The sequence below is a fragment of the Phaenicophaeus curvirostris genome, chromosome 9 (genome assembly GCF_032191515.1).
Source record: "Phaenicophaeus curvirostris isolate KB17595 chromosome 9, BPBGC_Pcur_1.0, whole genome shotgun sequence".
Taxonomy (NCBI): Eukaryota; Metazoa; Chordata; class Aves; order Cuculiformes; family Cuculidae; genus Phaenicophaeus; species Phaenicophaeus curvirostris.
Genome location: NC_091400.1, coordinates 18882719 through 18895325, shown reverse-complemented (window position 1 = coordinate 18895325; position 12607 = coordinate 18882719). Strand labels below are relative to the sequence as shown.

At 44.5% G+C, this 12607-nt stretch overlaps 1 protein-coding gene across 4 annotated transcripts in view; it reads right to left on the bottom strand.

Annotated features, from left to right (window-relative positions):
- Positions 1-12607, bottom strand: part of PAX2 (paired box 2) — a 97194-nt gene that overhangs the window by 70206 nt on the left and 14381 nt on the right. For all 4 annotated transcript variants that reach the window (XM_069864293.1, XM_069864294.1, XM_069864290.1 and 1 more), the window contains one exon: positions 11614-11811. In XM_069864293.1, the coding sequence (XP_069720394.1) occupies positions 11614-11699 (86 nt within the window). In that variant the 5' untranslated portion in view covers positions 11700-11811. Of the gene's footprint in view, positions 1-11613; positions 11812-12607 lie in introns of those variants that run through there.

Sequence of the window (12607 nt, the reverse complement as noted above, 5' to 3'; positions counted from 1 at the left end):
CCTTATCTTATCAGATTCTCTTCACTCTTCAATTATAGTCTGTTGAAATTGGCCTCTTAACCCAAACAAGATAACCTGGGTAATGAGGAGAAGAGTGTGAGTAGAGGGGAAAGGAGGGCAGAGTCCAGTGCATTAAATAGAGCTATCATTAGAAATATCTCCTTTAGTATAACCCCTTCTTCTGTCACATATCAGTTGAACTAGCACTGATCCACTCCCTGACAAGTATATCACACCACACACACTCATTCTCTCCAGTGTGCTAGGGACCCCTAACAAGCACATGTCCCTACACTTGTATGTGGCATCTTACCCTGCTGTATGCCTTCTGTGCTCATGCAGCTTGGTAGATGCCACTCTGCCATGCACACAGTTGCACATGTGTTTGTGTTACTGACACTGCCCATCTCACAAGCTGTATTCTCCTCACTGCCACTGGTGTGGCTGCCATATCACCTTATACCTAGGTCTTCCCAAAAAGAACTGCTGACAAAGACATGGAGCATTGCTAGGTCCCACACGGATTTGTTCACAGACACAGTTCATCAGTGCATTCACATTAGTGCCTTGCCATCAGGAAGCAGTCACACAGTATCCTGTCCAAAGCCCCACAAAACTGGGCAGGCTTCCCAAGGTATGTATTGCCCTGCCTTTTGTGGCCCCTGTGACTCCTAGCATGTAACTGCAGTTACGACATTGTTTCCATGAATAAGACTATCCTTAGTTCTTACACAAACCACTAATACCTACTTGCTTTAAGTCTATACTCCCAGCTGGACATGTTTCCCTAGTGATATGCCCACGCTCCTCCTCATACACATGTCATGGGGTATAGGGCATGCCTCACCCAAATATCCATTACAGAGAAGATTGTCTACTGGAACAATAGAGACTCAGTGGTCTACCTGCTCAAACGCACCCAGCTTTCCACGGTTAAATTACTTAACTGTGCACAGAATGATCCAGGAGCATATTCAAATGGCGCAGAAGGTGCTTTCATTTTGGAAAGACAGTGCTCTAAATCATACAAAGGTTTCGTTTACAAGGCCGGCACCCTCCTCTTGCAGTCTTGTGAAGACTGTGCTCCCCAGGATCACTTTATCCTCTGCCTTTCCCTGTGCCAGGAACATTTCCTTGTATACAAATCCACTTGAGAAGGGCTATGCTCCCTTCCATTTCATGTCTCCCTGTGCCACTAGCTCTGCCTGTTTCACCCAGTGGGCACCAAGACCCCCTGTAGGAGTCACCCATAGGCATGTATTTTTCTTTAAAATTCATGCAATCTGCAAAATGGGGTTGGGATCACAGCAGTCATCTTTTTATAAATTTACACGTGCTCTCTTATGTGCAAGCATATAACCTGAGACATCTAGTTCCTCCCTGTTCTCCAGCTTGTATACCTCAAAAGAGTCTGTGCACAGCCAGATATGCTTACGCTGTCCCCATCCTTGCTGATTCCACGCAAACAGATCCCTACCCAAGGCACACACATAGCCTGAAATTGTTAAAGTAACGTAAAGGAGATGGATGTCAGTACTGGACAACTCTCTGCATCTTGTTTGGCACAGTGGCCAAGACTGCCTTCTGTAAGACCACAGCAGTTCTGGTTTTGACAAGTCAAATCTGCTTTAGCCTTTCACTCCATCCTTACAGCATGCCCTTCACCCACTCTGGGAGCCTCTTGTTGTGTCTCTCTGTCGGCCAGAGACAGCACCACAGACATTGTCTCTTTGAAACTCTAAATGTGCTGTTTGTTCTGTAGGGAGAGTGAATTTGTCATACTGAACACTTTCCACTCTGCCTCTCCTTGCACAGCCTTGGCCCATTTATACGTAGCATGTCCCAGAAATACAGTTTTCCTATGCACTCAGTGTTCAAACACTATCTCCTTTTCTTTAGAAGCAGTATTCCTTCCTTTCCTCTTCTCTTCTACACCTCCTCCCTTACCTTTTATAAATAAGCATATGCATTTTGTATTATGTATAATTTATGTATATTTTTTCAAGCTCAAAAAAAGGCCTAAATTTAAGAAAATATTAACAGCAGGCACTATTACATAGCTACACTGTGCTGTCATCTTTCTTTTTAATTGCAAATAACCAAAAATTGTTCTTAAAAGAATTTTTAGAGAAACATGGCTACGTTGAAAGAGACTTACATCCCTTTAAGCGCCCAAATATTAGTGCCTAAATACTCTTATCACAGTTCTAAAGTGAGAGCTTGAAAATGGGCAGTGGGATAATGAGGTTACCTTCATATTTCAGCCCATCGTACAGAAAATGAGGACTAGTTCCGGGAATCGAAGGGCTGGGTTATTAACTCCCCCTGACTAAAGAAACGGGTACCGTTATTGTTGCCAGAACCATACAAACTATCCTGAAACTAGAGGTGGTGCAGGGCACCCTGTCTGACAGATAGGTGAGAGTTTCTTTTGTGACTTTGTCACCTGGTCGCAGTCTCTGCATTTCCTTTTATAAATTAACGAACAGACATCAATCTGCCTTGCCAAACATGGGTACCAGCCCTCTCAGATGAAATACAGTGATGGGCATTTTGAGCAGAGCTGATCACTACTCTTGATGCAATCTGCCTCCCAAGAAGAGCTGGACATTTAACCCTGTGGATTGGATCCTGCAAGGAGGGGAGGTTTCTTATCCTGGAAGGAGGAGAAACTATTCAAAATGGAGCCAAAGGAATAAAAACAAGATTGGCCCCCAGGACAGAACAATTAATAGAGGCAAAGTCCAGCATATTTGTGTTTGTTGGGGGAGTTATGAAAGCCTGGGGAACACTGTGCAGATTTTAGAAACACTAAAGGAACTGCAGAGCTGGGGGTTGACAGCAGCAGCAAATGTCCTACCTCTGTTTTTCATACAAGCAGAGACAATCCACCAGAATCTCCCTTCCAGATCTAACAGTGAGGTTTTGGTAAATGTTTCGTACATAGCATTTTCTGGAAGCATATCTGTGAACTCACAGTCTGTTAACTTAGGCTTTTGGCACATCACTCTTTCTCCTCTCTGTCAAAACTAGTACACACATAAATCCCAAACCAGACAGAGGACAAAGGAATATCCTTCCCTGACCACATCAAACTCCCTCATATGCTTCCTTTAGCCTACCAGCATTTTGTGTTACTGTCTACGTGCCTGCCTAGAAGTACATGTTCCCTGCCATATATCAATACACTCATATGTAGTATCAAGCCAGCAGACACATTTCCCTAAAGGTACCTGTCTGGATTGCACTCACAGTCCCCATATAAATGTCCTATAAAATAACACAGCATAACTCTGCTTCCCCATACTCACCTCTGAATGCATCAACCTTCCACATTTGCCTACTACATGTAAATGTACTCTCTGTGTTCCTCCTATCCCATCCCTCCTCCTCAACATCTATATGGATATTCTGTCTATATGTCTCAAACACTTCATGCATATATCCTGTCATTCTTCACTCCCCAACCACAGCTATTCCTCTCCTATGGCTCCAGGATTGAACGGCTGTGTTGTCCATTTCCCAGTGACAAGGGGTCTAGTTACAGGGTTATTGATTGGTTTTCATGCAGACAGATGGATCTGCCTTTGGTCTCCCCACCAAAATCCCCCTCTGTATGGGCTGATTGTCACTGCTCCAGGTATAGGATTTCACCAGGAGACCACCCTACATGCAAACATCCTTCACCCAGGCCATGGATGGTAACAAATGGAGTCAGGCTGTGCCATAATAAAAGCAATTGAGTGGGTTACCTGTGCAGACAAGAGATTTATACCTCCTCATATTTGATGTGATTGTTTTATTGAGTTCTCAGTGCGGTTAGGATGCCATTTATTTATATGCCTACTTATCAAGGAAGAAGGAGGAGGCTGTTGCAGTCTAGCTAGTGCTCAGCCTCTGTCTTGTCAGATATGAGCTCAAAGAAGAGGGATCTCCAGCTTTGCTCTGCTTTTTACCCAGACTTGAGCTGGTGGGTGAGCACTGGCCAGATATCTCATTTCCTATGACAAAGATGTTTGTTTCAGGATCCCTGAAACCTGGAGGACTGTCTGAATCATGAGCATAGCAGAATTAAAGGTCCCATTAGCTTCTACTACATTCACTATATATATATAAAAATAGATATATAGATAGATTTATAGATATATATGCTGATTTTCTAGAAGCACCTCTCAAAAGAAATTCCTGTTTACACTGTGCCTGTTTTGGACAATGGGCTGTGATCTATGCACAGAGCCTTTTTATGCTATTGCAAAAGAAATAGTAAGCACCAGCATTGCTTCTGACTCCGTCATCACATGTGAGTCTTCAGAAATATTAGCAGGTACAAATTGATTGGAAATGAATATTTGTAAGTGCACTTTAAGTTTGGAAACCAAGTGATTAGATTTGTGATTTTCTATGTAAGTGCTACAAAATCAGCTCTCAGCTACTGGCACTAGAGAAAATTGGAGGCTAGTGCAGAATATCATACTGTCTAGTATTTCATCACAAGCCTAACAGTGTTTGTTGCGGGTTTTCCAGTTCCTCTAGTCAAGTGACAGCATGAGAATTTCAGTTCTCATTTAATAACCTATGATTCAAGTGCTTGAAAAGGGGCCTGTCAGCTCTCTAAAGGCTCAAAGGACTTCATTGTTAAGGTGTTTTTAAAGTAGTTTAATAGTAGTCAGATATCCAAATCCCTTTAAAAATTTAGGGTAGAAAAGAGAAAACAAGTAAACCCAAACCGATGTTGTATTGCAAGTACTCATGTTTATTATGCCAGCTGCATGATTTAGGCTCTGCCTTGGCATTTATAAACAGTTGGGACTGGTAAATATGACCATATATGTATAGGCTTCGGTAGATTAATTGGGATTACAGTGGGAAAATCCTCCTTCCTGTTAGCTCTCAGTTCAAATAATGATTTCTGGGCAAAAAACTCAAACCTTTCTGATGCTTTCAGGAGTAGTAATCATCATCACAGCCATCTACACATAGATGGGATTTCCTAAAGCCCTAGACAGCTGCACTTATGCCAGGCCAATAACAACTGCTTTTGGAGGTCTCTACCTTTCCATTTATAGACACCTTTCCCGAAAGTGGGATCCCTCAATATTTTGCTCATTGTAAGTAGGATGCCTAAACTAAATGTGAATTTCATCATGCCATAATTAAAGACCATAGAATCTAAGCGAAGCTCAGCCTATTCAACTGTTTAGAAGTCATATCTCTTTATTTGAGTCATATGGAAATCTTTTGTTTGAATGGGCGCTTCAGAGACGGGTTTTCGGGGATATTTGGCTGAAAACATGACTTTGTCTGGTATGCATTATGTCGTCATATCATAAAGGGTCCAGCTGGCCTGCTAAACCATTATCTATCTCTTTAGCCAACACAAGATTATTTCTTATTGTATGTTCGTGTGTTATTAATGCCATCTAGCTACATATATTCCAAGAAATCAGGAATTCCTGTGGGATGCAATTCCACAACTTAATGGACCTCTCTATCAGGGGATACCTTCTGCTACCATTTAAATGTTTCCTTTCTTATTTCCCATCCTTCATTCCTGGCTATACTGCTTTGTTTAAATGTCAATAATTCCTTTCCTGTTGGAGGGACTGTGCCCTTCAGATCACTATATTGTTCTCACCACTTTGTCACTGCTTGGCCAAGCCACTTATATTTTCTCCTTTTTTCTTCCAAAGTCAAATGAGTTTTTCACATAATAGTGATTCCGGTAAATGAGGTTTAGCTCCTTAGAACTCATTCACCCAGCACTGAAACTCAGCTACCTTTATGGCAGAATGCAGCAATCATTCACTAGATGCAAAAGGTTGAAAATGTTTAACTTCCAACAAAATCAAGCTTTCTGTACATCTATACAAAAAAAGTCTGGGATTTTGGGGTGATAAAAGAGACCAATATGGTTCTGAACTTTGAGACTCACAGAACATGGAGCTCAAAACTTCTCAGGCACAACCAATTTTACTTGCTAACTGCCTCTGTTCAGCTTATATCTCTGCAATATGAAAATTAGAAATAATGTGGCTGGCTTATAGTAGTTCCCACTATACAACCTTCCAGTGGCCCAATATGAGGAATTAGACAAAGAGAAATGCTGTGAGCATTCATTTACCCTTTCAGCTGCGGTAACATTGTCTGTAACCTCTGCTTTATGAGCCTGTCCTTTATTTGCAATGATGAAAAGAAGATAATACGAGGTTTGTGTCTGATGGAAAAGTTTCTGAATTTAAAGGAGTATATTTCTTGTAATGAAGCCCTGTGTGACCTGACTGCATTCCTTCCTCAGCTGAAAGTAACTGGTACTACAGGTCTTCTACCTTGAGAGTAGGACCTGCAGCAGGAAATTGAAAGGGAACCTTAGACTCATCATCAACTAAGTGAGAGGATCCCTGCAAGGATCCTGAGTTTCTTCTGTGTAGTAACAAGTGCCATCTTACAAGAGCTGGTAAACTCTGTTTGAGTACTGTCAAATAAGCTTTCTTCACCCCTGCTTTCCACCAATTCATTGTCAGTCAGAAGCTAAATCCCGTCTACAAGACTAGTCTAATTCTTGGCTAGTCTAATTCTTGGTGAGAAAACTCACATGTGGCTGATAGATACAGATGCTGCCGATAAGTTTGTGACACACATGCTTTCTGGTTAAAGCCATACAATTGACTCTGTGCTCACTGCAGATCATACAGTTGTCACTCATTTTGGTCACTATTACCAAGCTGCTATAAGAGATATTCTGTACTCTTCCAGCTTCTCCCTAGATTCATTACTGGTCCTCCAAGAATTCCAGATTTATTGGTGGGAAAGACAGGGAGAGATTCCCCAGCAGCTTTGGCCATGCTGTCCTCTGGGGAAATTCTTAAACCAGGCTAGTGAGAGTGACTCAGAAGCCTGTGTTTACATAACATTGATTTCTTCCGCATATGACACAGCCCCTGCACTAATACACCTGCCTTTTGCTAGACTCGATTGTTTTTCTTGAGACAGTACATTTACCTCAGTCGAAATTCTGTTCAATTCTAGTTCCCATGTGTGGCTAAAGCCTCCACTGATATAACCTAGCTCCAGTTTTGAACCTTTTATTGTTATGTGTTGAACCCCATAAGAATTTTTAGTGAAAGGTCACAATGAGTTTTACAAAGGTAGCTAAATACTGTTATTTTCATTTTACGGCTAGTAAAGCAACCTCATAAGAGTCCATACTACCTGCCCAAGATCAACCAGAAAGTTAACAGCAGAACTTGTAAGAGAAATCTGATCTCCTAATAAGCCATTATTTGCTATAAACTGCAGGCCTGCCTACAGCCACTGAAACTGGCCACATGCTCAGTAATATGTCAGTGTACCAGTGTATTTCACTGATCGTTATAACTTGGATTAACATTTCTGTCTTTCCATATCTATTTTTAAGAGGCACATTATTATTGGAGACTTTAACCAGTAATCATTAGCCAATTGTCATATAGTGAAACAGGACGCAGCTCCCCAAACAAAGTGCTTAATACTAGGAATTAACGTATACTGGATGCCTAAGAGAAGATTAAGAAAACATCTAATGGCTCGACTACCATGGGGTATTAGATCTGCTCTTGGGAGCTCAAGGTCCAAAGTGTATGCAGAAGGCTGACTGAACTTCTTATTGCGTTGCCTTTGACATTCCTTGGATAAGGACTGTCCTACTACTGAACCCAGCCACAGGAGAGCTGGGATAAAAGGGCACACTGAGGGCCGGGCATTTTGCTTTGCCTTTCTGGACCTGTAGAGAATTCATTAATCTGAGAGAAGCAGGAAATAATGTTTAAACCACAGTATCCATTGCATCACTTGCTGCATAACTATGTGTGTCCCTGATGTGGTCCATTGTGTTCCTACCAAAGTACACTGTCTAATTCAAAAGATTTTTCTGAGGTGATTACTATCTCATGGAACCTATGTTCTTAGCCTAACTGTATGTGCTGCAAAACAAACGAAAAATTCTCATTAACATTTCCCTCCAAGTTCATACTTAGGAGACTGCCACAAGGTTTACAGCAGTGCCTACATCCAGTTGAAGTATTTTAGCCCAAAGTGACCAAAAATTATTCAGTTATAGTCATAGAATACATGGAAACGTTCGGGCTGGCTCAAGAAGCAAGGTGCTCAAGTGATTTAAAGTAAGCATTAATTGCTTACCTGAGAATTAAGAGCTTTTGTCATTTGCTTGCTTCTCAGTTACGTGCATTGTCTATACATGTTTACATGTATGCATGTATATATATGTATGTGTGTGTATATGTGTGTATACTTACACATACACAAAAGGTTTATACTGTCTAGTATCTAATGAATGAAGCAGGACCAGGAACACTCCTGATGCAGAGATCTGCTCTGTCATAATCCTGTCAGTTCTGGTGCGCTTTGCTTATTAACTGCTATACTCTCTAGACTTTTTTTGCCATAATTAAAGGAAAACTACCGCATAGCAGAGGACTTAATTTTTTTTTTGCCTGAGTTTGTATCTAGCATTTATATGCATGAATTTGGTATGAACAAGTTTCTGATAAATCTCAGTACTGAATTACATGCCGTTTCAAACGTATCCTGATATTCTCAGTGCCATATCGACAGATCAGTGCAATGTAAGCACATAGAATTCATGTATCACGAAACAATAATTAATTGAAAATAGATTTTTTAAATGTTTTGGGGAGGCTTTAAAAATGGAATTGAAATTGCATTGTTTGTTAGTCTCTCACCCAAAAGCCTTTGTTAATGTTAGACTAATACCCGGAAAGGAAGAGAATAAAATGTAATTAATAAATTATCAGAAAATCTTATAATAACCAAAGTCATTTTTTAACATGCAAAAGAAGATCTCAATTTTGAAGTGCCATATTCACAGTCTTTCTAGGGATATAGATAACTTCTTTGATTTCTACATATGCCTCGTTTACATTCTCAAGATGCTAAACTACTCATGGATGTAGCTCTGACAGTTCTGGACATTGGGCTGCTGCGGTTTTCACCCTGGAATATCCCCGTTTTGAGAAATACAAAGACAGATATTTTTAGAAGGTTGGTTTTAAAAATTGCGTCTTTCTGAAGCTGCTCAGAGAGTTGAAGTGTTAGATTAACTCCAATTTGTGATCATACCGTGCGTAAGGGATATGCTGTTACAAAAGACTGACCCAGTTCTGTATATATATTTTGACAGTGGGAGAGAGAAAAAATTATATTTAATTAACTTAGTCTTTTCTTCGTGTTTTGTGAGCTGGAGTCACAAAAGTCACCGGAATGATGAAGCTCACACTGGTCTTTACAGCACCAGGATCGGTCCCTTATATACTCACTAGTCCCTATTCTGCTGCATTTTTTCCCAGTTCGCTGTCCTGTTCTTGCCTAGCGTAGACTTGCAAATTTTATGACCTGCTGTATGATGGGCTCCCTTCGTCATAGATGTGAGTTTTGGGGAGCCCCGTGCAAAGGTGAAAAATGGGAAGCTGGGCCTGAATGTTTAAAGGAAATGGAGAAAGATTTAATCATATGAAGTCAAAATGGTCTTGTGCCTTGGTGACTACACTCTCAAACACCATCACAGTATGAATCAAACATGGTGGGTCACAGCTGAGCCTCTTTAATATAATACTACTTAGCAGCTACAAAGCACTTGTCTTTCTCAAAGCATTTTATAAGCACAATCTAACTGACATCTGTTCCCACCTGCTTCTGAGGAAGATCAGTCTTCTTTTCTACAGCGGAGAAACTGAGGTACAAATCCCCCCAAAGCCCTGACGCAAACTGGTAGCACAAGCGGGAGCAAAACCTGGCACTCAGCCTTCTGCCTGGGATATCACGGCCTGGACACAAGGCATTGGGTCTGGCAGGCACAAGGCTGAGACTTCAGTGACATTTGGATGCTAACATCCCCTGAGCTAGCTGAAGTATACATGTGTGTCAAGTCCATATATGCTATTCCCCCAAAGAGCCCACAGCCGCTCCTCTGGACTCCTCTACCACCAGCTTAATTCCTCCCAGGGATAGCTGGCTGTCCTTCCGCAGCTGCCTTTGTAAGGTGTCTGAATGTCAAACTGTTATTATTTCAATACCTGACAGAGAGAGTAACAGAGACCTGGAGGTTTTTTAGGAGGGTGTATAATTAGCCGATCAGTATTATGTTACCCTGTTCATAACTTAATAACCATTTTAATACAGATGGCACACACAGGGATAATTTCCTAGGGTAGCCTAGCAGTATATTACAGAGACAGCGTGTCTGAGGGAATCTTTCTTAGCCAAGGTACATTCCACTAGCTAATTCTACCTGCTGTTTTCAAGATGATTTGGGATAATTCCATATCATTTGCAAAATATTAAAACCCATTTATATAGGATGCCAGATTTAGAAATACACCATCTGAGTTATTAGACATATTTTGATAAATCTGCCAGGAAAAGTGCAAGACAAAAAATATTACTGCATTTTCCCTGCTATTTATTTTTTGCTTCCCTTGCTATAAATATACCAGGCTTTTTTTAAAAAAAACTGGCTAAACTTGTTATATATCAAAAGGGCCAATATACTGACTCATGCGCTTTTATCTGTGTGAACACTACAAAAGCCTGCATGCATATTTACATATACCTTATATACATTTATTTGAGTGGGAATCAATGTGTATTTGGGATTGTGTGCAAAATTTCGTGTGTCCTTACGCTGTTGGTGAGGTATTTCGTGCCTGTGCAAGTACCCTTTGCAAATATCCCCGTGTTACTCTCTTTCCAGAGGCTGGGGTTTTTTGTGGGCACAGTCAAGGAATCTGTACACACATTACCCTAAAGGAGCATAATTACTTTCACTGTGTTGTGTGTTGCCGAAGTGTGAAGATCTGATGTATGTTGCGTTTGAACGTGCAGGCGTGTGAACGGTCTGAACGCTTTGCAGTGTGTTAGTACTTGATTGCATCTATCACCAGCCTTTTTCTCCTGCATCGATCCTTTTCCTTTTTTTTTTTTTTGCCTGTCATGCGGTTCTTTTTGTCACCTCAAACCTGAGACGAAATCTGAGTCCCTGCACCAACAGAAGTCGCACCCTAGCAGCTGGGGGAGGCGATGCTGGGGATTATTCGCTAGCGCTCAGTCGGTCTCGCTGCTTCCCAGCCTTCTGCCGGAGCGGGGACCAGCCCGAGCCGAGAGCCGCGGGGAGCGGCCGGGGGAAGGGGCCGCTCTCAAGTTTTAGCCGTTCCCTCGGGCCCCGAGATGAGGAGCGAGCCGGGGGAGCGGTGTCTGCCTCCCGCACTCGGCGGCCCGGGGCTGCGAGCCCGGCTTGGCCGCGGAGAGCCGCCGCTTGTCGGCTCAGAGCCCCGATCCCCGGCAGGGCTGGCGGCCGCTGCGCCCCGGGAGCGGTGTCGGAGGGACGGGGCAGACCGGGCTCCGCCGCCCCCGGGCGCGAACGGCCCCGAGCCCCGGCGGCGCGGCCGGCGAGGAGCTCGGCGCCCGGCAGCGGCGGGAGCGGCGCCCCGGGGAGCCCCGGGAACGGCTGCGGGCAGGGGCTGGAGCGACCCTCACCGGGGAAGGGCTGGGCTGGTGCCGCTGAGGGGTCTTTGATGGGGCCGCGAGCGGGGCTGCTCTTACCTGTTTATGGAGGAGACGCTGGGGACCGTGTCGTTGTCGCAGATGCCCTCGGCCAGTAGCCTGTCTCGGATCTCCCAGGCGAACATCGTCGGGTTCTGTCTCTTGTACTCGGCGATTTTATCCACTACCTTGGGGGTCGCCACTTTGGGTTTGGAGCCACCGATCACGCCGGGCTTGATGCTTCCCGTCTCGTAATACCTGCAAAAGGACGGTCAGCGCCCCGCCGTGCCCGGAGCGGCCCCGCCGGCCTCGCCTGCCCCTGGGGGCGCCCCCGGCCCCGCTCCCTCATCGGCTCCTGCTCCGCGGAGCGAACCCCTTCTCCTCCCTAGGGCTCGCTCCCGCTCTCCTTTTTTTTTTTCTCTCTTTTCCTCCCTCTTTTATTTTTTTTCCCCCTCTTATTTATGTGAGAAGCGAAGGGCGGCGGGGCTGTCCGCCGCCTCCCCCTTCCCCCGCTTTACACGCGCGGGGATCGGGAAACACAACGGAGCCGCCGGCCCCGATGCGGGCGGTGCCGGGCTCGCACCCGGTTCTCGGGGCGCCGACGGGGCTGGGGGAGCGGTTCGCCCCCCCCTTCCCCGAGTCCCTCGCCCGGGGCAGCTCCGGCCCCGCAGCACCGCCGCCCGGGGCTCCGCCGGCCACTGCCTCCGGGCCGGGGTCGCCGGGTCCCCGCTCCCCGCGGCCGGTTCCAGCCCCCGCCTGGCGGCGAGCGCTCACGGCGGGCACGCATTTATTTATTTATTTGCCCCGTTATTCGTTTGTTTACCCGTGTGTTTGCTAAGGCCGCTCACGGATCGTTGGGAGTCGGGGGATTTTTCGTTGGCGATGGGGTTTCGGTGGTCGGGTTTTTTTTTCGTTTTTAATCCCTTCTCTTTTCCCCCCCTCTCGCCCATCCCTCACAAATTATCTTCCCGGGAGTTTTCAAACCCGGCGGGGGGGGGGGGGGGGGGGGGGGACGGGACGGGATGTGTAACACGTCCCTGCCGGCTGGAGCAGG